General features: G+C 58.7%; 3 protein-coding genes across 3 annotated transcripts; 1 reads left to right on the forward strand and 2 right to left on the reverse strand.

Annotated features, from left to right (window-relative positions):
* On the reverse strand, positions 2,518-3,796 carry PTH2 (parathyroid hormone 2). Its single transcript, XM_003127313.4, has 2 exons — positions 3,218-3,796; positions 2,518-2,729 (listed from the first exon to the last, which is right to left on the reverse strand). The coding sequence occupies exons 1-2, from the start codon at positions 3,427-3,429 to the stop codon at positions 2,555-2,557; spliced, it is 387 nt and encodes a 128-aa protein (XP_003127361.2). The 5' UTR covers positions 3,430-3,796; the 3' UTR covers positions 2,518-2,554.
* On the forward strand, positions 5,894-8,646 carry GFY (golgi associated olfactory signaling regulator). Its single transcript, XM_021094736.1, has 3 exons — positions 5,894-7,221; positions 7,433-7,606; positions 8,267-8,646. The coding sequence occupies exons 1-3, from the start codon at positions 6,060-6,062 to the stop codon at positions 8,464-8,466; spliced, it is 1,536 nt and encodes a 511-aa protein (XP_020950395.1). The 5' UTR covers positions 5,894-6,059; the 3' UTR covers positions 8,467-8,646.
* Positions 8,768-19,263, reverse strand: SLC17A7 (solute carrier family 17 member 7). Its single transcript, XM_003127311.4, has 12 exons — positions 19,047-19,263; positions 14,805-15,057; positions 13,622-13,740; positions 13,229-13,343; positions 13,063-13,150; positions 12,787-12,873; positions 12,548-12,690; positions 11,734-11,883; positions 11,428-11,560; positions 10,687-10,797; positions 10,397-10,524; positions 8,768-10,199 (listed from the first exon to the last, which is right to left on the reverse strand). Exons 1-12 carry the CDS (start codon positions 19,106-19,108, stop codon positions 9,903-9,905), a joined length of 1,686 nt encoding a protein of 561 aa, XP_003127359.1. The 5' UTR covers positions 19,109-19,263; the 3' UTR covers positions 8,768-9,902.

A 20,823-nucleotide genomic window follows, 5' to 3' on the forward strand; every position in this document is an offset into this window, starting at 1 on the left:
ATTAAGTGTTTTAATTTTTAGTGTATTTATTTTTGTCTTTTTATGTCCACACCCGAGGCACATGGAGGTTCCCAGGCTAGGGGTTGAATTGGAGCTGCAGCTGCCAGCCACAGCCACAGCCACAGCAATGCCAGACCTGAGCCGCGTCTGTGACCTACACCACAGCTCACGGCAATGCTGGATCCTTAACCCACTGAGCGAGGCCAGGGAGGGAACCCACATCCTCATGGATCCTAGTTGGGTTAGTTAACCTCTGAGCAACAACAGGAACTCCCATTAAAGGTTTTGAACACCAGCTTTAACTCTACTACAAGTGCTCAAGAAAGGTTTGTGAGCAGGGAAGGAGAAGAATCAACTCTGGGTGGAAAATAGACCTTCTGACCCTGTGTAGGGGATGAATGATGAATTGAGGCTGAGGCAGGAGGTGAGGAGAATGGTCCAGGAGAGAGAGCATGAGGCCTGAGCTGGGCCAGGTGCATGGATGGAAAGAAGGGAAGGATAGAGAGAGGCAGAGCAGGAAGGAAGGAGCCAAGTACTGACAGGCTCTGGAGGACGATGAGGAGAGAAGGGGCAAGGACAGCACCTACATCTGACCCAGTGCCTAATAGACAGTGGAGTAGTCCCAGCATAGGGAGCCCATGAGGTGAAGTCGGTTTGGGGGAACACTCTGAGATCATATGGGATGGAGGGAGAAGCAGCAGCTGGAGCTCTGAGCCTTGAGTTCTCAGTTTGGAGATGGGTGTCTGGGGTCCTGAGGACGGGAGTAGAGTGAGAAGGGAAGAGTTCTGGGCACCACTTGTGAAAAGCCTCAAATGCTAGGCAAGAGATCTAGGGAGGAAATACAGGAGGAGCACAGGCCAAGATCCAGATACTAGGCCCTCCAGAAAAGAGAGGATGAGGCTTCTCACAGGGTTGTTGTGAGGTTGAAAGAACCAATACATCAGTATTTGGAAGCGTGCCCAAAATATAGTAATTGCACATAACATTTTAATTATATTTCTCTATGAAAGTAGTGGAATTGTCTAGACTTCTCAACTTGCATGAATTTGGGAGTTCCGATTATCTTACTGGCCTTTGCTAGTGCTGACAACTTGGGGAGATTACTCCTGACTTTCATAGTCTTGTTTATTTGTAAAATTTGGCCAACTGCAGATGGTTGGTGGTTAGAAATGCCCTTACTCATAGTTCAGTATTTCCGAGTAACGGGAAACAGGCCCCACCCCACAGCCTAAGGGCCAATAATAGCACGGTCCGCCTCTCGGAATGCAAATTACGGGAGAGTGTGCCAATCACAAAGCGCTGGCCCGGCCCCCTCTCCCAAAGTCGGCGCGCCCAGCTCCACCTTCTTCTCTAGACCAATCAGAGCGTGGTCCGCACGAGCTGCTCCCTGGGAAAGCTGTTCAGAAAGCTCAGCGCCTGGTTGTGAGTGCGTTACCATGGTCACCACTGAGGGGTGGGGCTGAAGGTCTGGCGGAGCCGAGAGAGGAGGAGAGAGAGAGAGAGAGGCAGATTCTGATTGGCTGCTTCCTCGCTTCTTTCATGGGTGGCCCAGGTGTTTCCCAACCTTCGCCCCATGCCTCCCGGATCTTGACGCTGGTCCCCGCTCTCCTTTCCTCCCACCCTTCGGGGCGCCCAGATGATCCCCCGGGGAAGGCGAAGTTAGAAAACCCTGAAGAAACTGCCGCACGCTACCGCGAGGAGGAAACCTTTTTATAATGAGTTTTGCTTTGTGACGAGTCCCGTGCTAGTCTTCTCATGGTGTGTCTGGTTTAAGTCTCAAACGGGAAAAGGAGGCTAGAAGATTAGAAGCCCTTCCCAATTGCACAAGATAGCTTTAGGGGAAGCTGGTCTTGAATGGCAGATGCATCTCTAGAGCCCGCCCCCCCACCCCACCCCCACACACATCTTCCCGCTGTGTCCAAAGAGAAATGGGAAAGTGACGGGAGCAGAAAGAGCGAAATTCAGAGAAAATAAGAGATGGGATAAAAAAAGACGGAGACCTAATGTAACAAAGAAAAGGAAGACACAAAGGAGTCAGGCAGAGAAAAAAGAAGGTGGGGGAGTGATTTAAGAATGGAAGGAAGAGTTTTAGGCAGAAGACCAGAGAGAGGAGAAAGATCCCCATAGGGCCGGGAAGCCGGGAGGGTGAATGAGAAGTATAGAGACTCAGAAGAGGACAGAGACCCAGAGAAAGGGGCAGTAAGTCAGAGAGGGACAGAGATCTGGGAGGTTGCAGAGAACAAGAGAAGAAAACAGATTCCCAGGAACGAGGACAGACACGCATGGTGGAGAGGAACAGAGGCCCAGAGTGAGAGGAAGGAACAGTGCTGGGGCGGGGGGACCGGTGATGTACAGCAGAGACAGAGAGAGAGAGGGAACGCGTGGAGAGAAAGATGAGAAAAAAAAGAGAGGGAACTGAGAGACCAGACACCAGCGTAGCTGATGCAGGGCCTTCCTCCTTACCCCCCCCCCCCCACACACACACACTGGACGCACAGGAAGGAGACGCTATCCGAACAGCAGGGTCTTTATTAAGGTGGGGCGGGCAGGGCGCTCAGGGCGCGTCCAGCACCAGCAGCTTGTGCATGTACGAGTTCAGCCAGTGGCGGCGCTCGAGGGCGGCCAGCAGCCGCGCGCGCTCCCGAAAGGCCGCGTCGTCCGCCAGCGCCAAGCTCCGCCTCGACTGCGGGGTAGCGGGACCCGCCCAAGCCCCGTCGGGGGTGCGGAGTCTGCGGGGAAATGGAGAGAGGTTACCGAGTGTCGGCGCCCCCCGGCCCGCCGCCCGCCGCCTGCAGCCTCCTGTCCTCCTCTCGGGCTAACTGGAAGCCCTGTTACTGCGCCGTCTCTCTCTGTCCTCCCGTCTCTCTCTTTCTCTGTGTGGGTCTCTGTCTCTATTATGTTCACCAGATTTGGAGCTGCTTGAGTACAGAAATCGAGTCTGATGCACCTGTCCGGTCCCAGCACTCAGCGCATGCCTGGCACACACCGGAGACCCAATAAACGCTGCTCAAGAGACAAATCTGTTCCTGCTTTCAAGTCTCTCAAAGCCCTTCTCAGAATCCTTTGGTATCTTTTTCTTGCTCATTCTCTGTCCACCCCGCATCTCTGTCCTCCTCCCTCTAGGTCACTGTTCCACTGAGTCCCTCCCCATTCTCTTTGGGTCTCTTCCCACCACTGAGTCCCCACCCCTTCCTGAGAGACCTGGACATCGCTGTACCTGAAGACCCCCGCGGGGGGCAGGGCGATTCCTGAAGCAGCGTGGTGGCCCCAGGGCACAAGCAGCAGGAGCAGCAGCAGCAGCCGCACCCGGGGGCTCCTGGGTACCTGGTGGGTCTCCATCACCTGTGGAGAGACAGGAAAGAGCTCAATGAGGCCCATGTTCTGGCCCAGAACCCCTGCCCCACCATCCAGCCACTCCCAGCAGCCCATTTGCAGGCCCCCCCTCCTACCGCACAATGGGCTCCGCAGGCAGCGAGGCTGGCAGCCCCCTTATATCGCTTTCACAACCCCCGCAGTGGGCAATGACGCAGACCAGGGGGCCGGGGGCGCGGGGTCAGCCCCCCTCAGGCTCATTAGGAGCTGCCAGCGGTAATGAGCCGGGGGTGGGGGCCTCACCGCTGCCTTGGCGGCCACCCACTAATTGGGACCAGGAGCTGGGACCCGAGAGAATCGGGAGGGGGAGAGACAGACAGACAGAGAAGTGGACACAGGGGGTGTGTCAGAGGGATAAAAATAGAGGCCTGCGGAAGGACCATCAGAGCAGAAGCCAGAGATGCAGAGAGAGAAAGAGAGGGGAAGCAACAGAGGAGGGACTGATGAGGAGAAGCAGAGAAACAAAGAGATGAAGTAACCAGAAGAGGGAAGGACAAAGAATGACAGAGAAAAGGAAAGAAAGGATGAGAGAAAAGAGTGAGGAAGGAACCAAGAGAGCCAGCTAGAGATGGAGGGATGAGGTAAAGTGCTCTCAGAAAGGCAGAAGGACAGAGAAGGACAGCAGCCTGGACAGAGCTATCCAGCGATAAATCCAGGCAGGATGAGAACCTGGATTAAAGATAGTGTGAGAGGAGTTCCCTGGTGGCTTAGCGGGTTAGGGATCTGCCATTGTCACTGCCGTGGCTTGGGGTCATGGATGTGGCATGGGTTGGATCCCTTGCCTGGGAAGTTCTGCATTTTGCAGATGCAGCAGGCGTGAGAGATGGGGGGTGCAAGAGAAGGCAAAGGGTATGTGTGGAAGTGGGTGTGACCGCAAGTCTAGTGCTGGCAAAATCCGGGACGTCTTAGAGACACGGCGAAGAGGGGTAAGAGACAGAGAGGACCTGACTACCCTGAGGATGTGTCCAAGGCCTTCCCGGGGGAAATTTGGATGTGGTGTGAAGGTAAGGCCCAGATCCCCCAGTTGGATCTTAAGACATGGCTCTCATAATGGAATGGTAGGCAAAGGAAACCCCAAAGGGCAGTAGCAGTCTAGGTCTGTGATTGACAGGACATGGGAACCTGGCCTCCTAGTTCCCCAGAGAGGAGGCCTGGGGACCTGGATTTCTGGACCTGAGCAAAGATGTCTTGAGGTGCGACTCCTGGGTCTTGAAGTGAGAGACTAGCAGAGACCTGGATTCTTGCGTTCAGGCTTAGGAGAGGGCAGAGAGCTCGGCCCGTGCTTTGCCACAGAAGGCAGCTTGATTGGCCAGATCCAGTCCCTAAGTCCCTTCCCCAATCCAGAGTCAAAGTCCTTTACCTCTGTCCCTTTAAAAGCCCAAGCCTGTTGCTAGGCTCCCAGCATCCCCAGGGAGGGGGTCAGATGCGTCACCTGTGCTCCTGGGACCCCACCTCCTGCCATCCCGCCCAGAGCCATTCTGCAGTAGTCACCGATCTCCGTATCCAGCTCTGCTCACCTGTTGTTATCTTGGACCCCACTGAGAAGGTAAGAGCCCCCAGAACCCCAAGTGATCCTGTCCCATTTGGGGATCTGCCAGCCCCACCTCGACCTGACCACAGACCTAGGCATCTCTGCTCTCAGGCCAGCCCCTGAGACCTTGGGACCCCAGCTCCATCCTCAATAAGCAGAGACCTGAGTCCTGCCCCACAGCTCTCTCCTCCCAAAGGCTGAGGAATCCAGACCCCCACACCCCTACCTCCAGGTGACACAAGGCTCAGAAATCCCAATCTCCTTCTAGCTCAGAGCCCAAGAGTTCAAGACACCCATTTCCTTTCTCCCCTTAATCCATCGCCTCAAGCTTTGCTCCCTCAAGTCTAGGCATCTGAAACTTCAGGCCTCTCCTTTCTAAAGTATTAGGGTTTTTGTCGTTGAAAAAGAAAGAAAGAATTAGGAAAGTAGCCCCACCAGGAACCAGGAGTCTGAATCCCCAGCAGCCACTTTTTTTTTTTTTTTTTCCTTTTGTTTGAGCTAGCAGGCATGTGGAAGTTCCTGGGCCAGGGACAGAACCCAAGCCACCACAGCAACCCATCTCACTGCAGTGCTGCAGTGACAACGCCAGATCCTTAACCCACTGCACCACAAGCGAACTCCTCCGAAGCAGCCTTCTTGAGAGTCTCCCTCCCCCACTCCCAGTTCCAGGCTTTAGGCCCCCAGCACCCCAGCCCCCAGTTGTTCCTTCTGAGCCTCCTCTAATGTAAACAACTCTTGAATCAAGCTGTCCCCAGGGCCCTTGGGGAGGAATGGATCCCGTGTCCCCTCAGAGGTCTACACCCTTCGAAGCCAAAGTCGAAGGGGTCTAGGGGCTTGAAAAGTTGTCATTCTTTCCCAATTTTCCTGAGGATCCCCCCCACACCCGCCCCCGGGAAACGGGAAATCCCAAGAAGCCCCGCGCCTCGGTCTCCCTTAGCTACGGTGGCTACCGCCCCACAGGCTTCAGGGAGTTGCAGACGGCCCCTCCTCCTTAACCTGGCGCCTGGCAGTGCGGGGACTGGGTCTACCTGGGGACCAGTGGGCGTGGTCTCCAGGAGTGGGCGTGGCCTCAGGAGACGGCGGAGGTTCCCGGGCGTCTTTTGGCCTTAACTCTTTCCTTCTCGCTCCTCCTGTGCTATAGGTACCTCCTGGAGCTATGAAATCCCTCAGCCCGATCCTCTTCCTTGTCTTCCTCTTCGCTGGGCTGGGTTCCAAGGCCGCCCCTGCAGCCTCACTGCCTTTGGGCTCTGACTATCCCGGGATGGGCCACTCCTCCCAGCCCTCCCCTCGGGCTTCCGAAAATTCCACTCTCCGTGGGACTAGCCCAGAATCCCCCAGGACTGCTTATCCTGAGCCCTTGAAGACACCTCAGGCGGTTTCCCCTGAGCCCTCCTCCCTTGACCTCACTGAGACTACCACACCTGACCTCCGAGAAAGCCCACACCCAGAGTCTCCTGAGACCCCCAAACCTAACTCACTCAGCACCTCAATATCAGAATCTCTGGAGGCCTCCCAAATTAACCTCTCCAAAATAACACACCCAGAACCTTCTGAGACCCCCAAACCTGACCCAACTGAAATTCCACACACAGAATCCCCTGAGACCCTCAAACCCAATCCCTCCAAAACTTCACACCCAGCATCTTCTGAGACCCCACACCCTGATCCCACTCAAACTCCATACCAAGAATCCCCGGAGATTCCCACACTTAACTCCACTGGAATCTCTCACACACAATCCCCTGAGACCCCAGATGCTGACCCCACCGAGACCTTTGAACCCAAGTCTCCAGAAACCCATGACCCTGACAACACTGAGACCCCAGACTCTGAATTCCTCCAGACCCTTTCTCCTGACCCAACTGAAACCCCCCAACCAGAATCTCATATAGGCCACGGCCCCAACCCCACTGAAATTCCCCAAACAGAACTCCCCACAACCCCTTACCAAAATGCAGCAGAGATCCCCAGGGCCTCTGACATTGGGGTCGCCACTAGTCTCCACGCAGAAACGCCTGCACCCTTCAAGGAAGACGTGCTGCCCCTGAATCCCAAACCAGAAACACCTGCAGCCACCCAGCCCGACGCCCTGAGATTGCCCGCCTCAGACTCCCCTGGAACCGCTGAGCTGAAGGCCCCCCAGAACGCTGGCCCTATAGGGCCTGACGCCCCTCCTCCTTCAGCCCGGACTGCGGGGCCCCTGGCTCCTTCAGGGCCCCCCCGTCAACCGGCGCCTGCCACTCCGCGGGCCCCCCAGCGGCGCAGCCGAGGTGAGAGAGTCAACACCATCATCGTGGTGGAGCGAGTGGAGGAGACCGGTGAGGGACCAGGACCCGGACTCCCGGGCCCGAGGGAGGCTGAGGTGGGAGGAGGCCCAGGGCTGGCACTGCTGTGTCGGAGCGGGGAGGAGAAACGGGGGCCCGGACTCCTGGAGCCTAGGGAGGAGGAGGGTGGGATCCGGATTCCTGGGTCTCGGGGAGGAGGAGCTAGGAGTTGAGGTCGCTCCGTCCCTGGGCCTCCTTCCTTCAGGCGTGACCCTGGTGGGACGTCCCCGGGGCGTGGCTGGAGGGGCGCTGTGCCTATTCCTCGCCGGCACCGGGCTGCTTATCGGCATTTGCTTGTTGCTGTGGTGTCTCTACCGCCGGGCGGCTCGACATCGGCCCTTCGCACACCACCGGCTGCCGAACGACGGGGATGAACCGGGTGAGCAACTCTCGCAGCGAACGGCTCCTTGACCTCATGCCCGTTTCCCTCACCGGGTCAGTAGAAGCCCTGACCCCCTCCATGGTCAAGCTCTGCTCCCCACCCCCAATTCTCTAAAATTTCAGGCAGACACATCCAGTTCCGCCCCCAGCCCAGGTGTGGCCTGAGGCTCGGAGCCACCGGGCCCCACAAGTCCCGCCCCTTCCCCCTCCGGGGACGCGGCAGGCCCCGCCCTGGCTGTACGAACGCCACGCCCCCTCACCTGTCCTGGGCTATTTATTTATTTACTTACTTATTTATTTTGTCTTTTGAGGGCCGCACCCACGGCATATGGAGGTTCCCAGGCTGGAGGTCGAATCGGAGCTGCAGCTGCCGGCCTCCACCACAGCCACAGCAACACAGGATCCGAGCCGCGTCTGCGACCTGCACCACAGCTCACAGCAACGCCGGATCCTTAACCCACAGGGCAAGGCCAGGGATGGAACCTGCGTCCTCATGGATGCTAGTCAGATTCATTTCCGCTGAGCCACGACGGGAACTCCCAGGGGCTCTTTAATTCGAAAACCTGATCCAGTGGCTGCTCCGAATCCTCTCCCCCATCTCCTCATTGGCCAGAGTCGCTGTCAGCCTAGGGATGACCTTGCTCCTCTGCCCCCACAGTTATGCATCTGGACGCCCCAAAGGACCCCTATGACCTCTACTTTTATGCGCCAGACGCCTGGGTCCCTTCACACATCGCCACCAAGCAGCCACCACCCACTCCTCCGCTGCCGCCCAAGCTGCCCCCACCGCCCCGCGGGGGCCGCCCCCAGCGCCTGGAACCGCTCTCCCCCTCCACGCTCCCCAACAATTTCGTGTGAGCCCCGCCAGACCTGCGCCATCCGCAAACGGAGCAAGGACCCAGAGGTCCCGTCGTCCTGGCTCGCTCTGCTACCTAGTGGTTCTCTTAGATAGAGGGTCCAACACCCAGAGATGCTTTAGAAGTGACCGGAGAACACTGAGGCCGAATAAATCACGTGTTCCCACAGCTAGACACCTGCTCTGGTCTGAGTCCTGGGGGAGGAGGGTGGCTGGGGTCCTAGGACACCGGGTGTGAGGGCGGAGGAGGCTGGGGCCTGGACTCCTGGGTCGGAGGGACTCTCGCGGCCAGTGACACCTGGGTGTGTACACCAAAGCATTTTATTGGGAGGGGGCAGGGCAGGAGTTACAGTCACAGAGAGAGACACAAAGACACAACCCTGCCTGGGGAAAAACACCCCTTTCCCCCAGCCCCATTCCCTTTCCTGGGATTCTGTGACTTCTCCTATATACGTTCCCCAAATTCTAAGCGGAAATAGGGGAGTCTGAGAGGGAAGGATCCCAGATTTGGAGTCATTTAGCCCCTGAGGGACCTAACGAATGGCCACTGAGAAAACGAGGGCAGTCTGAAACCACCCAAGAGAATAAAGTGCAAGGAATGAGGGGAGAAGGAGCATCTTGAAACCGCCATGGGGAAGTTCAATGGTGGTGGCTTCAAACCACGGAGGTGATGGACTGGAGCAGCCCCTGTTTAGACCTGAAAACCGTGTCAGAAAAAGTGCATGGGGGTGAGGAGCGGCCTCGTGTCAAACCCGCCACTTTTTGGTTTCCCTAGGCCTTGGGCAAAGCTAGGGAGAAGGTCTTGGGGACTGGGTGCTTCAGCAGAGTCTGCTGGTGGAGGGAGGGGTGGATAGGTGGGGGAGGTGCTTGAAACTGCCATGTCCCCCCAGAAACGCTGGTGAGAATCAACCCCGAGAATGGTGCATATGGGTGATGAGTTAAACCAACCGGGCAAATGCAGAGTAGTGTTGGGAGAGATTTGAAACTTCTAGGGGAAGACCTTGAATTTTTCTGAAATGAGAGGGGGGCTGAGTAGTCTCAGGGGGTCAGCCTGAGAGTCCCTGGGGTTCAAGGAAAGGGGGAAGTGCCCAAAACCACAAGAGATGGAACTGTCCCTTCCAACAAAGCCCTGAAAGGAGAGCTTTGACACTACTGAGGCCGACCAGGTGGAGAAGGGAGCCTTCAGGGGAAGTGGGTATCCTTGGTGGGTGTCCCTGGTGGGTATCCTTGAAACTGCCTGCGGGGAGGGGGGGGCCGGAGCTTCGCTACCCTGAGAGGCGGCGGGGAGGGAGGAGGATTTGACGGCACTGGGAACAGGGAGAGTGCTTCTTGGCCTGAGGCAGGGCGCAGAGGACCGGGCTTCCTCGACACGGCCACTCAGGCCTGAGGTGTGTGGAGTGGAGGCCCTGGAAACTGCCATCCGGTCGGAGGCACGTGGTCAGTAGGCCCCCCGGACAGGGGGCGGGGGTCTCGGGGGTTGAACTGTGCTGTGCGTGGCCCCATAGGAGGGCGGGGGAGCAGGGGGTGCCCCGGGGGGCTCGGCCTCATCCTCCATTTCGCTCTCGTCACTGCCAGCCAGCTGGTCGTGGCCAACGAAGCCACATTTCTCTTCGCTCATCTCCTCAGGCTCTGCCCACGGCTGCTTCTCTCCGGAAGCGAAGACCCCGTAGAAAATGACGCCACCGTAGTGCACCAGGGAGGCGATGAGGAACACGTACTGCCACTCCTCCCGCGTCTGCGGGGGACGACGGGGCGGGGCGGTCAGAGGACGGGGAGGCAGGAGGGGGAGAGAGCATGGGGGGCAGGGTAGGGAGGCCAGAGAAAGGGAGCCAGAGAGGGCAGGGATGGAACCCGGGGAGGCGGACCCAGGCCAGGAAGGTCCCGGACACGGATCTGGAAGGCGAGTGGGTCAGGGCCCGGCTGTCCGCACACCTTGTGTTTAGTCATGGCACCCACGATGATGGGGCACACCATGCCGGACAAGGTACCCACGCCGTTGGAGATGCCCATGAGGATGCTGGCGTAGCGCGGGGCGATGTCCAGGTGGTTCACGTTGAACCCTGGCGAGGCAGCCAGGAGGCGTCACACGGGACTCGCCTCCCCCGTCCCCGCCGCTCTTTCGAGTCCACCTTCGGCCAGGCCGAGAAGTCCCCTTCCTGAGCCGGGAAGATCCCCAAAGAGCTGCCCAGAGCTCCCCCCAGGATGCGGAAGGCCGTTCTCACCAGAGATGGCGAAGCCGCTGAAGCCCACGGCGAGGACGAGGAAGGAGATGGCCACGCCCTTGGAGTGCGAGTAGCCGACCACCAGCAGCAGCGTAGCTTCCATCCCAAAGCCTGCAGACGGTCCGCCTCCTCTGAGCGCCATGGCCCCAAGCCACCTCTCCAGATCCGTTCCCGCCCCAGCCCGCCCCCATTCTCCCGCGTTTAGCCACTTCCACGCCTGTCCCCGGCTTCGTCCCCCATTCCGCCCGAGCCCACCCTTCCCGAGCCTCTCCTCCCCAAGACCCGGCCCCTGACCAGGGGCACAGCGTCCACCGCCCCTACTGGGCCCTCCCTGGCCCCGCCCCCGAAGACGCCGGATCCCGGCCTCGCCCAAGCACCCCACTCTTTCCCCCTCTGTCCCCATTCATTACACTCAGACCTTTGTCACTCCAGTCCCCCCTCTTCATCCCCCACTTCCCATCCTACTGCGGTCTGCCCGGAACAGCGCCGGCCTTCCAAACCCAACGTGATCTCGCTTTGGCTCCACCTGGACAACCACACCTGCCTCACCCTTTTCTGCCTCGGCCCCTGAGGCTGCCACCTGAAATTCTGTTCCAGCCGGGCGGGGTCTCACCCCGGCTCCGCATTTTGAACACGCCCCTGACCCCGCCCCACCCCAAGGCCCAGCCCCCTGGATCCAGCCCATCACGCTCTGCCCCTCCCCGGCTGCCCCAGACGAGGTCCAGGCCCTGCCCCACTCACCCCCGCAGTTCATCAACTTGCGCACGTTGGTGGTCGACATGATGCGGCGGCTCCTCAGGAAGTCGGCGATCTGGCCGCCAATGGGCACGATGATGGTCATGACCAGGTGAGGCAAAGCTGATACCAGGCCCACCTGCGGCAGCGGGTGTAGAGGGAGCGGGCTCAGCGGCCGCCAGCCCGGCGTCTCCACCCGTTCAGGCGCCATTGGCTCCTCCCTGTCCCTTGTGCCAACCCCTTGAGATCCAGGCTGCTCTCCTCAGCCCCTCATCCCTGCCGCGCCCCCAGCCCTCTCCTTCTGGGCCCAACCTTGCTGATCTCAAATCCGAACACTTCTTCGAAGTAGGCGGGCTGGGAGATCAGAAGCAGGTAGAACGTCCAACTGCGGCAGAAGTTGGCCACGATGATGGCATAGACTGGCATGGACGTGAAGAAGCGCCGCCAGGGTGTGTTAAACTTCTGTGGTGGGTGAGAGGAGGGGCGGCTAAGACAGAGACCAGGGCTGGGTTCTCTCCGTGTCCCTTCAGGGATCCCGCGGTAGGTCCGCGGAGACCCAGGTTTCCCGACCTCACTAAAACCTCCAGGGAGGCAGGGTCGCCGGCTTGACCGTGTCCCTGTGGGGAAGTTGGCATCCTAGCCTCACAGTAACATTTTGGGGATGCTGGGGTCCTCACTCTACAGTGGCCCACAGGTTTGCAGGTGTCCAGACCCCACGATGACCTTCGGAAACTCATAAATGTGGCCCCAAGAGTCTCTTTCCATCTAATCGCGCCCTCTAATTCTAGCCTCACCCACCCCGAGGTCTAAGCAAAGCCACACCTTCTAATCTGCTTCCGCAGGTTTAACCACGCCCATCAGTGGTTCCGACCACTTTGCGACCCAGCAGGGCCTCAGCCCCAGCTTATTCTGTCCTCCCTCCCCCTCCCCCTCGCCCCGGCTTTAACCCCACCTCCTAGGTTCTAGCTCCACCCACCTTGCGTTCCCCTCCAGCCTCCAAGAGTTTACAGCAACCCCCTAAGATCTACATGCAGTGCGGGATCAAAGCCCCCTTTTCTCCTGTCTCCCTTCCTAGATTTTTCTCTTCTCCCCGCCGCGCCCTCGCCCCGCAGGCCTGGGCTCAGACCGTGACGGGGTTCATGAGTTTGGCGCTCTCGCCGATGGCGTCCTCGATGTACTTGCGCTCCTCCTCCGAGATGCTAGGGTGCAGCGCCGGGGACTCGTATGAGACGAGCAGCCAGAACAGGTACCAGAAGATCCCGAAGCTGCCTGGGGGGGGGGTGTCAGGAGGGGAACGGAAGCGAGGTGACGACCGGCCTCGCTCTACCCCAGCGCCACCCGGACCCAGGCGTCCGGGCCCCTCACCGTAGACGTAGAACACTGAGCTCCATCCCGAGTACTGCACCAGGACCCCGGCGAGAGGCATCGCGACCACCGCCCCAGCATAGGAACCTAAAGGGGAGGACACGGGATGGAGAAGGGTCCCATCTTCCCTCAGACACAGTAGTGCGGATCCCCAGCCCTCGCCTTTCTGGGACATAGAAGTACCGGCCGCAGCCCCTCCTCCCTCAGCCCGGAGTCACCCCCCAGCCCCCTCCATCCTTAGACCCACAAGCCTGGCTTCCAGCCCCTTCCTCTCACCGCAAAAGGCTGTCGTCGCCAGGCGACTCCGCTCTAAGGGCGGGGCCCACTTGCTCCAGATCCCGTGGCAGGCGGGATACGTGACCCCCTAGACAGGAGAAAACCAAAGTTAACGGGAAGAGGCGGGGCCGGAGCTGCGGCGGGGTCGTAGGGGGCGGGGCTTTACCTCTACCAACCCCTGCAGGATCCTCACGAAGATGACGCAGCCGTAGTGGACGCGGGCAGCCGAGGGGATCAGCATGTTTAGAGTGGAGGTAGCCACAATAGCAAAGCCGAAAACCCTGATGGGAAGAGTTTGTGGTCCGGGGAAAGAGTCCAGCTGTCACACCATACCTCGGATTCTGCCTTCTCCTCCCGCGCAGGCCAGGCCCTGCACCCGCAGCACCCCAGGCCCCACCTTCTCCAGGAGTCTCACCTTCCACAATCACAAGCCCAGCCTTTCTCTAGGACCCCGCCCCCGAACCCAGGCTCCTCCCATTTCCCCGGAACCAGCCCCCTAGGCAAGGCCACACCAGCACACAAGTGTAGCTTCCACCCACTTTGAGACCACATCCCATACCTGTTAGCTGCGAATTTTTGGCAGATAAATCCTCCGGGAATCTGGGTGACAATGTAGCCCCAGAAAAAGGAGCCATGTATGAGGCCAACTGTCTCTGGATCCCAGTTGAACTGAGCTTTCTGTGGGCCAAAAGGCACATCAAACCAGCCATCCTGCCCCATGCTCTGCTCCTCCACCAGTCAGCACCCATAGAGGGTCCCTCGGCCAATGAGCAGCAAGGATCCCCTCTTGCTGTCAATACACTACCTATCAAAACTCAATCCATCCACCCCAACTCTGTTGTTAGGGTCACACTACCTTAGCAATGGGGCCTATTGCTGCCTAGAAGCCTAGCTCTGCCTGCTTCCCTGCCTCGGTGTCCCTTCTCTGAATGTCTAGGGATTGGGGATTCCTTCGCCACTTCTAACCAATGTACAAACCATTTGTCAATTGACCTAGATCGGATCTAGGCAGGGACAAGAAGTAGCCAAAGGGTCGGGCCTGTTTGGAAGGGAACAAGGGCCGGGGAGGCCATAGCCCAAATTAGGAATTTTTTTCTGAGGCAGAGGCATGGCCTATACTGAAATTAAAATAGGGACAAAATCTGAGATGAGGCAGGGTTCAAGGGAAGGTCCAGAGCAGATGGGGGAGGGATGTAAGCTGCGGCAGAACTTCAGGAAAGCCAGAATCAAAATTCACAGTGGAGGAAGTTCCCCTGCAGTGCAGTAGGTTAAGGATCCGGCTTTGCCCCAGCTGTGGAGCAGATTGCAGCCGCGGCGTGGGTTTGATCCCTGGCCCAGGAACTTCCAGATGCCGCAGGTGCGGCCAAAAAAAAAAAAAAAAAAATTCACGGTGGAGCCTGAGTTGCGCCTGGAACAGATGTGGGCAGAGGTGGAGCGCATTTGTTAGGAGGCCCAAAATGGGGCAGGGGCCGCGCATAGGGAACTGAATGCCTGGCAGCCTGAGTTTTGAAATCCGAGACTGGAAACAAATGGGGGCAGGGCTTCATTTTGATCAAGGCGGGGCTTAGGCAGGGGAGACCCCTGAGGTGAGCTGGAGCTGAGGGGGCAGCCCAAATGGGCGGGGCTGCGGAGGCTGTGGCGTGGAGGGGGCGTGGCCTGGGCCTTGCGAGGGCGAGCGTGACGTCACCAGAGGGCGTGGGCAGGGTTAGCAGCAGCCGGAGGTAGCTCCCGCCCTGAGCTACCTGCATCACCACGTGGCCCCCGCGGTGGGTCGTGCTGTTGTTGACCATGGAGACGATGGCCACGCCCAGGTTGCAGCGGATGCCAAAGCTGATGCAGAAGCCCAGACCGCTCATGATGGCGATAATGTAGCGGCGAGGGAGACCAAAGCAGGTGCAATCCACTACCGGCGGGTCCCGGGTCTGTGTCGTCACCGGGCGCCCATCAGCACTTAGCTCCAGCGTCTCTGCACCTTCCTGCCGCTTCTCCAGAAGACTGCGAGGCAGCAAGGGTCAGACTTGGCCGTCCAGACCCCCAGCCCTCTCCCCCCATGACACAAGAGCCCAGGACAAAACCTCCTGCTTTTCAGGACACAGGATTCTAAGCCCAATCTCCCTCTTTCCTCAGGAATCCAGTCCCTAAATCCCTTCTGGGCCCTGGTCTCCATCTCCCTCCCAGCAAGTACTCACACCCTCAGCCCCTTCCTCTGCCAGACTCAGGTATGGACTGCCTCAGTTCCCTTCTCCCTGAGCCCAGTCACCTTTCCACTCAGTTGTTTTAGACCCAAGCTACCCTTTGTGATCCCAACACCGTGCCCCCAGCCCCCACCTCAAGGCCCGGAGACTCTCCAGCCCCCTCTTCCAGATATGAGTATATTTGAGGAAGCAAAAGGCGCTAAGGAGATGCTTCAGCAAAGGTGTCAAAGAACAGATGCTTCTCAGCCACGTCTGCTATATATACCAGCCCCCCTCCTCCCTGGCTCTGTGGCGTGCCCTTCCCTGCTTCCAGGTCCCCGGTGCGGGGCTGACATCCAGCTGACTCCGTTCAGCCACTAGAAGCCCATTCCCAGGAATCAGGGATGGGGAGACCTCCAGGGCAGTGGAATCCAGCAGCCCAGCCAGATATCCCTGGGGAAACTTGAGTTCAGGCCGTCAGCCTAGGGGGAGGGAGGGGGAGTGGTGGCGGGTGGTGTCCTGGCAAGGGACAGATGGCCCTGGTAGGGGGATTGGCTCAGTCCCCAGCATGGCTCTCGCCCCCGCCTGTTTGGATCCAGGATTGAGTCTGTGATGATGGATAGGGCGCTCTCGGAGGGCCACCTCAAACCCAGAGAGAGGCTGCAGGGAGAAGGAGGTGCCCTGAGATGGGGTGAAAAGATTCAAAAGCAGGGGGACAGAGACTGGGGGTGGGGGTGGGCAGAGGCTGAAAGCAAGAGGGTCAGAGACACAGAGGAAGGAGAGAGACCCAGAGAGAAGGGACAGGTGTTCAGAGAAGGACAGACGGACATCCAGACATGAAGAGAAAAGCAGCAGAGATCCGGGGAGAGTCAGACCTGGGGAGGACAGACAGAGGACCAGAGCCAGGTGGGGACAGAAACCGGGGAGCAAGACCACCCCAGTCAGAGCTGAGAGAAAGATGGAGAACAGGAGCCTGCGGAGAGAGAGGCTGAGGATGTGATTTGCGAGGTGTGGTCCCTCTCGGAGGTGGGGAGGCAGCCAGGGTATCGGGCTGGATCCCAGGAAGGGGCTAGAACAGATGGAGGCGAGGGAGACTGGGACGGGGGAGGAAAGAACAGCCAGACGGTCTGGGAGGAGGAGGCGGATGGAAGAGAGGAGAACACAGCTGCCCTCCCCATCCTAGAACTTAAGGAAGTGGGGGAGGGGTTAAGAAATGGGGGGGGGAGGCTGGGGGAGGGGACAGAACCCGGGAGAATGAGGAATGAGACCCAGAGAGAGGGGGAGCCAGGGAGCCAGGGAGAGGGGAATGGAAGCCCCCAGAAGGAAGAGTGCGGGGTGGTAGGGACACCCTCCCATCACACCGGGTCAGCCAATGAGATTAGACTCTGACCCAGGTTGCTCTCAGAGGCCCTTTGACCCTGACAGCATCGCGGGCTCTGAAATTTGATATTCATTGTTCATATTAGGACCTGTCAGATCTCAGATCAAAGCTTTCTAACCCGAGGTAGGTGGTCTCAGCATTCCCATAGCCAGAAAATGGGGGCAAGGGGAAGATGTGAGGTTACCGAGAGGGACCGTCAAAGTGATATTATCATTTCAGAAGAGAAGAACCAGGGGTGCAGAGATGAGGGTGGCCCCAGTGCTTGAGAGAGGACAAGGACAGAGATGCAGGAGCCTGGATGGGGATCCCTCTCCCGTCACCGATGCCTGGAACTCAGGTAGCGCTTGGGAGGCAGGCAACCACAATGAAGACTGGGTGTCAGCTCCCTATCTCTGCGCCTCTGTCTCGGCTTCTCTCAGATTCTCAGTCTGCTCCCCCTCCCCAGGTCTCTGTCCCCTTATCTGCAGTTCTCCCTTATATCCCCATTGTACAGCTAAGGAAACTGAGGCTCAGGAAGTGGAAGCAGCATGTCCAAGGTCACACACTGGGGCCTGATCACTTCCTGGCCCTCAGTATGGCCCTGCCCAAAGACTGGCTCAGAGAAAGGAGGCATTTTGGCTCCTGTCTCTCTTGTAGTCCCTTCCCCCCTCTTCCTTGTCCCAAGTCGCCCAGGGTTACTGTGTGTTTCCTGGTCTGAGGGAGTTCTCCACCTACTCCAGCCTCACTCATCTTGAGGAAATCTGCAGCCTCCCTCCCAGACTTGGGAGGGAGGTTGACCTGGGTTCAAGCGACACCCTATATTCCTAGGCACTGATTTCTCCCCCTTTTCCTCTACACCTCGGTTTCCCCAGCTTTGTCTAGTGGATTAAAAGGAATCAGTGTGTTTTGTCCAACACAGGGCATCCCCTGTCCCACCCACCATCAAAGTGAACCCGGAGATTCAGACACACATGCTCTTTGGGCTCAAACTCCTCAGTGACTGTCCTGGAGGGAGCCCTGAACTCCGGGGTCTCTAGGGGCACAAGAGGCAGCTCAAAGGGGTAAGGGCAAGGTGGAGACAGAGAGATACCAAATAGATACAGATGAGAGGCTGAGAAGCAGAGACTGAGGGAGAGGCCCTGAGAAACACATCCCTCCTGCTGCCGCCTCCCCTCCCAGCCCCCTCCATCAGCACGTCTCTCTCCCTCTCCTGACTTCGCACTGAGGCACTGATGTATTTTGAGAAACTCGTGAAGGGAGGTGAGAAAAAGGATGGGGAGGGGCTGGAAGATTGGGACACGAAGGGGTGAGGTTATCTCAGCTCCCCCACCCCCTCCCCAACACTGCGCCATCCTCCTGCCCCCTCCTTCTATCCAGCCTTATTCCCATCTCATGTAACTGGGGGGGAGGGGGTAACTCTGGAACTAGAGGTGACCTGAAGCAAGCAGGATCCGTGTTAGACTTAGGGAAGGACTTGCACGATCTGGTGAGGTGGACTGAGGGTCAACTAAAGATAGGGTCAAGGCTGTAGGCAAGAGGACAGGGTCTGAGGGAATGGTGGCAGGGGCATGATGCCCATGAGGCCATCTCCTCCTCGCGCTGTGGTCAGATATTTTTAGGCTTCGCCGCAGCTGAGTAATTTCTCTGACTTGGAGCCAGGGCTGGGGTTGGGGGTGAGAGACTTGGGGGGGTGTCCAGATGGCTCTGGGGACACCCAGGTCACCGGGGTCATCTCCTCTTAGCTCTAGCCTGCACCTTTGGGGGAGTCTGTCCTACCCGGGAGCCTAATTTTTGGCCTGCAACTCCATTCTCCACCAGAGACCCAGGATACCCTGGCTTCTTCCTCCCAGCTTAACTCTGCTCAAGGACAAGGACCAATGGGCCCCAATCCGATTTAGCTTCAGATTAAACTCTCTGAGGGATGGAAACTGACAAACACACAGAGATGGAGAGACCCAGCTTGGGGAATACAACCCCAGAAAGATGGTCAGAGATCCTGGGTGGGGGGGGGGGACCAGAAACTCAGAGAGAGAGCGTGACAAAGACCCCGAGAGGGGGGTTGTAGAGATCTTGTGAGAGCAATGGCCAGAGACTCAGAGATCAAGGGAAACAGAAGCCAAGAGAGAGGGGACAGAGATCAGAGAAAAGCGGCAGAGAGAAGACAGGCGAACAGAAACCCAGAAGTGGGGAGGGAGTCAAAGACCCCAATGGAGGGCAATATATAGTCCCAGAGAAAAGGGCAGAGCCTGGGGTGGGGCGGGGCTCCGAAAATGATGGATGAGACAGGACCAGAGAGAGCGGCGCCGTCTGAGACGGAGAAAGAAAACTGGACAGAGGTGCCCCCCCACCCGTGGGTATCGCCCTTTCAGCTGTCCGTCTGCGCCCAGGTGGGAATGACCGTCCTCCTGGACCTCGCGCTCTCCCTCGCCCAGGATCCCCACCACGCTCACCGGTGCAGCCTCCCGAGGGCGCGACCCGCTAGCTTCCGAAACTCCTCCTGGCGGAACTCCATGGTGGCTGCTCCCGCCGCCAGTCCCCTCCGCCGATCCCCCCGCCCGCGGGCCCGGGCGGCCGCGTCCGGGTTCCCGGGGTCCGCCCCGGCCCGGCCGGCCCCGCAGCTCCGCTCGGGGGGAAGGAGGCTGCGAGTGCCGGCTGCCTAGGGGCTGTCACTGGACTCCGCGCCGGGGGCGGGGTGGGAGAGGCCCCGCCCACCCAAGTCAGACCCCGCCCCTTGCGTTCTAGCCCCGCCCATCTCTTGCAGCACTCCTTCCCGATTCTCGTCCCGCCCTTCCACTCCAAGACCACGCCGCCTCTAGGTTCTGAACGCGCTTGTCTAGGTTACATCGCCTTCCTGGAGTTACTCTCCTCTCATCCATCCTCCACCAGTTCCTTCTAGCCCAGGTTTTCTCGTCTCCGGAATTCTCTCTACCATTTGGGATTTACTCCCCCAATTCAGTTCCCCCTAATTTCGTCCCCTCATTTGTCCCCTACAGTTCCATCTTACGGAGGAGCCCTCTGCGTTTCACCGTCCCAGTCCTATCCCTCGGAACTTCTGTGCCCTCTGGTTCTGCATCCCACCTCATCCTCAGTTCCAACTCTCTCATTCAGAGGCTTCTCTCATTCAGAGAATCCATCCCCCACCCCCGACTCCTGTCCCCATTTCGATCCACCCATTGTCCCCTCTAGTTCTTCTTCATTCATTTTCTGTACCCTTGACTCCCATCCACCTGTTTGCATCTTTCCCCTTTTGAATTCCATATCCCTCCGGTTCTATTTCCCTTCTAGGCTCATCCCTCCTTCCAGTTCCTTTATTTCCGATTTCCTTTCCAAGTTCCAGCCACTACATTTGTGTCCCCCCTACCTCAGTTACCGGCCATTATTCCCTCCCTCGCTTAGGATCCATCCCAGCCCTTTGAGTTCTGTACCCTTCTCCTTGGATATTCCTCCACCCCTTGAGTTCTGTCCCCTCCCCTGGGATCTGTCCCTGTTGTGATTTTTGCCCCCACCCCCTGGAATCGGCCTCGGGAATCTGTCCACGGGCTCTGTACCTATGGGATCGGTCCCCGCCCCCTGAGTTCTTACTCCACCCCTGATATCCAGCCCCGCCCCTCTGCGGTTGAACCTGGACTCTTCCTCTGTCTCCAGCAAGCAGGCAGGTTCGGCTTCGCTCCCTTCGCCGCCAGCCCCTCTCCCTGACGCTGAGTCTACCTTCAGCTCCAAGCCCCAAGAGGGTGCTCCTTTCCTCGCCGCCTCCCTGCGACGAGCCAAAAATGCATTTGGGATTAAATTTTCATGATGTGTATGGCATAGGTCCTCCAGGGAGTGGGAGGGAGAAGCCAGCGCGGCGGGCGGGCGCCAAGGACAGGGTGGCCCGGCAGCCACTGTTGGCCGCGGCCTCTCGCCTCTAGCTTTGTCTCATTGGGTCTATGTCACAATTTTGCCAACGTTTTAAAAAATCCTGGATTCCCAGGGAGGAGAGGCTGGGGTCTGGGACTCCAGGGTCCGAGGGAGGAGTAGCCCGCGGAGCCGTCCACACGCGCCACCCTGTGGCGGCAGAATCCCGGGTCTGCGCGCGGAGGCGACGGTCGCGGCTCTGGGCCAGGTGTGAAGGTAGAGCAGATGGTGAAGAGGAGGGAGTGGGAAGGGGGCCCAGCCGCTGCCAAATCCCGGGCGGTCGCCGGAACCATCACCATGGCGACCGAGGAAGGCAAAAAGGACTCAGCCCCA

The sequence above is a fragment of the Sus scrofa genome, chromosome 6 (genome assembly GCF_000003025.6).
Source record: "Sus scrofa isolate TJ Tabasco breed Duroc chromosome 6, Sscrofa11.1, whole genome shotgun sequence".
Taxonomy (NCBI): domain Eukaryota; kingdom Metazoa; phylum Chordata; class Mammalia; order Artiodactyla; family Suidae; genus Sus; species Sus scrofa.

Excerpts from the sequence above, each read along its gene's own strand:
- PTH2 (XM_003127313.4), bottom strand. The coding sequence starts at position 3,429 with ATGGGCTGCTGGGAGTGGCTGGATGGTGGGGCAGGGGTTCTGGGCCAG. Across the intron at positions 2,730-3,217 it reads CCCCCCGCGGGGGTCTTCAG|ACTCCGCACCCCCGACGGGG; the intron begins GTACAGCGATGT and ends ATTTCCCCGCAG.
- GFY (XM_021094736.1), top strand. The coding sequence starts at position 6,060 with ATGAAATCCCTCAGCCCGATCCTCTTCCTTGTCTTCCTCTTCGCTGGG. Across the intron at positions 7,222-7,432 it reads GGAGCGAGTGGAGGAGACCG|GCGTGACCCTGGTGGGACGT; the intron begins GTGAGGGACCAG and ends TCCTTCCTTCAG. Across the intron at positions 7,607-8,266 it reads GAACGACGGGGATGAACCGG|TTATGCATCTGGACGCCCCA; the intron begins GTGAGCAACTCT and ends CTGCCCCCACAG.
- SLC17A7 (XM_003127311.4), bottom strand. The coding sequence starts at position 19,108 with ATGGAGTTCCGCCAGGAGGAGTTTCGGAAGCTAGCGGGTCGCGCCCTC. Across the intron at positions 13,741-14,804 it reads GGGGCCACGTGGTGATGCAG|AAAGCTCAGTTCAACTGGGA; the intron begins GTAGCTCAGGGC and ends TTTGGCCCACAG. Across the intron at positions 11,561-11,733 it reads TCGGATTTGAGATCAGCAAG|GTGGGCCTGGTATCAGCTTT; the intron begins GTTGGGCCCAGA and ends CCGCTGCCGCAG.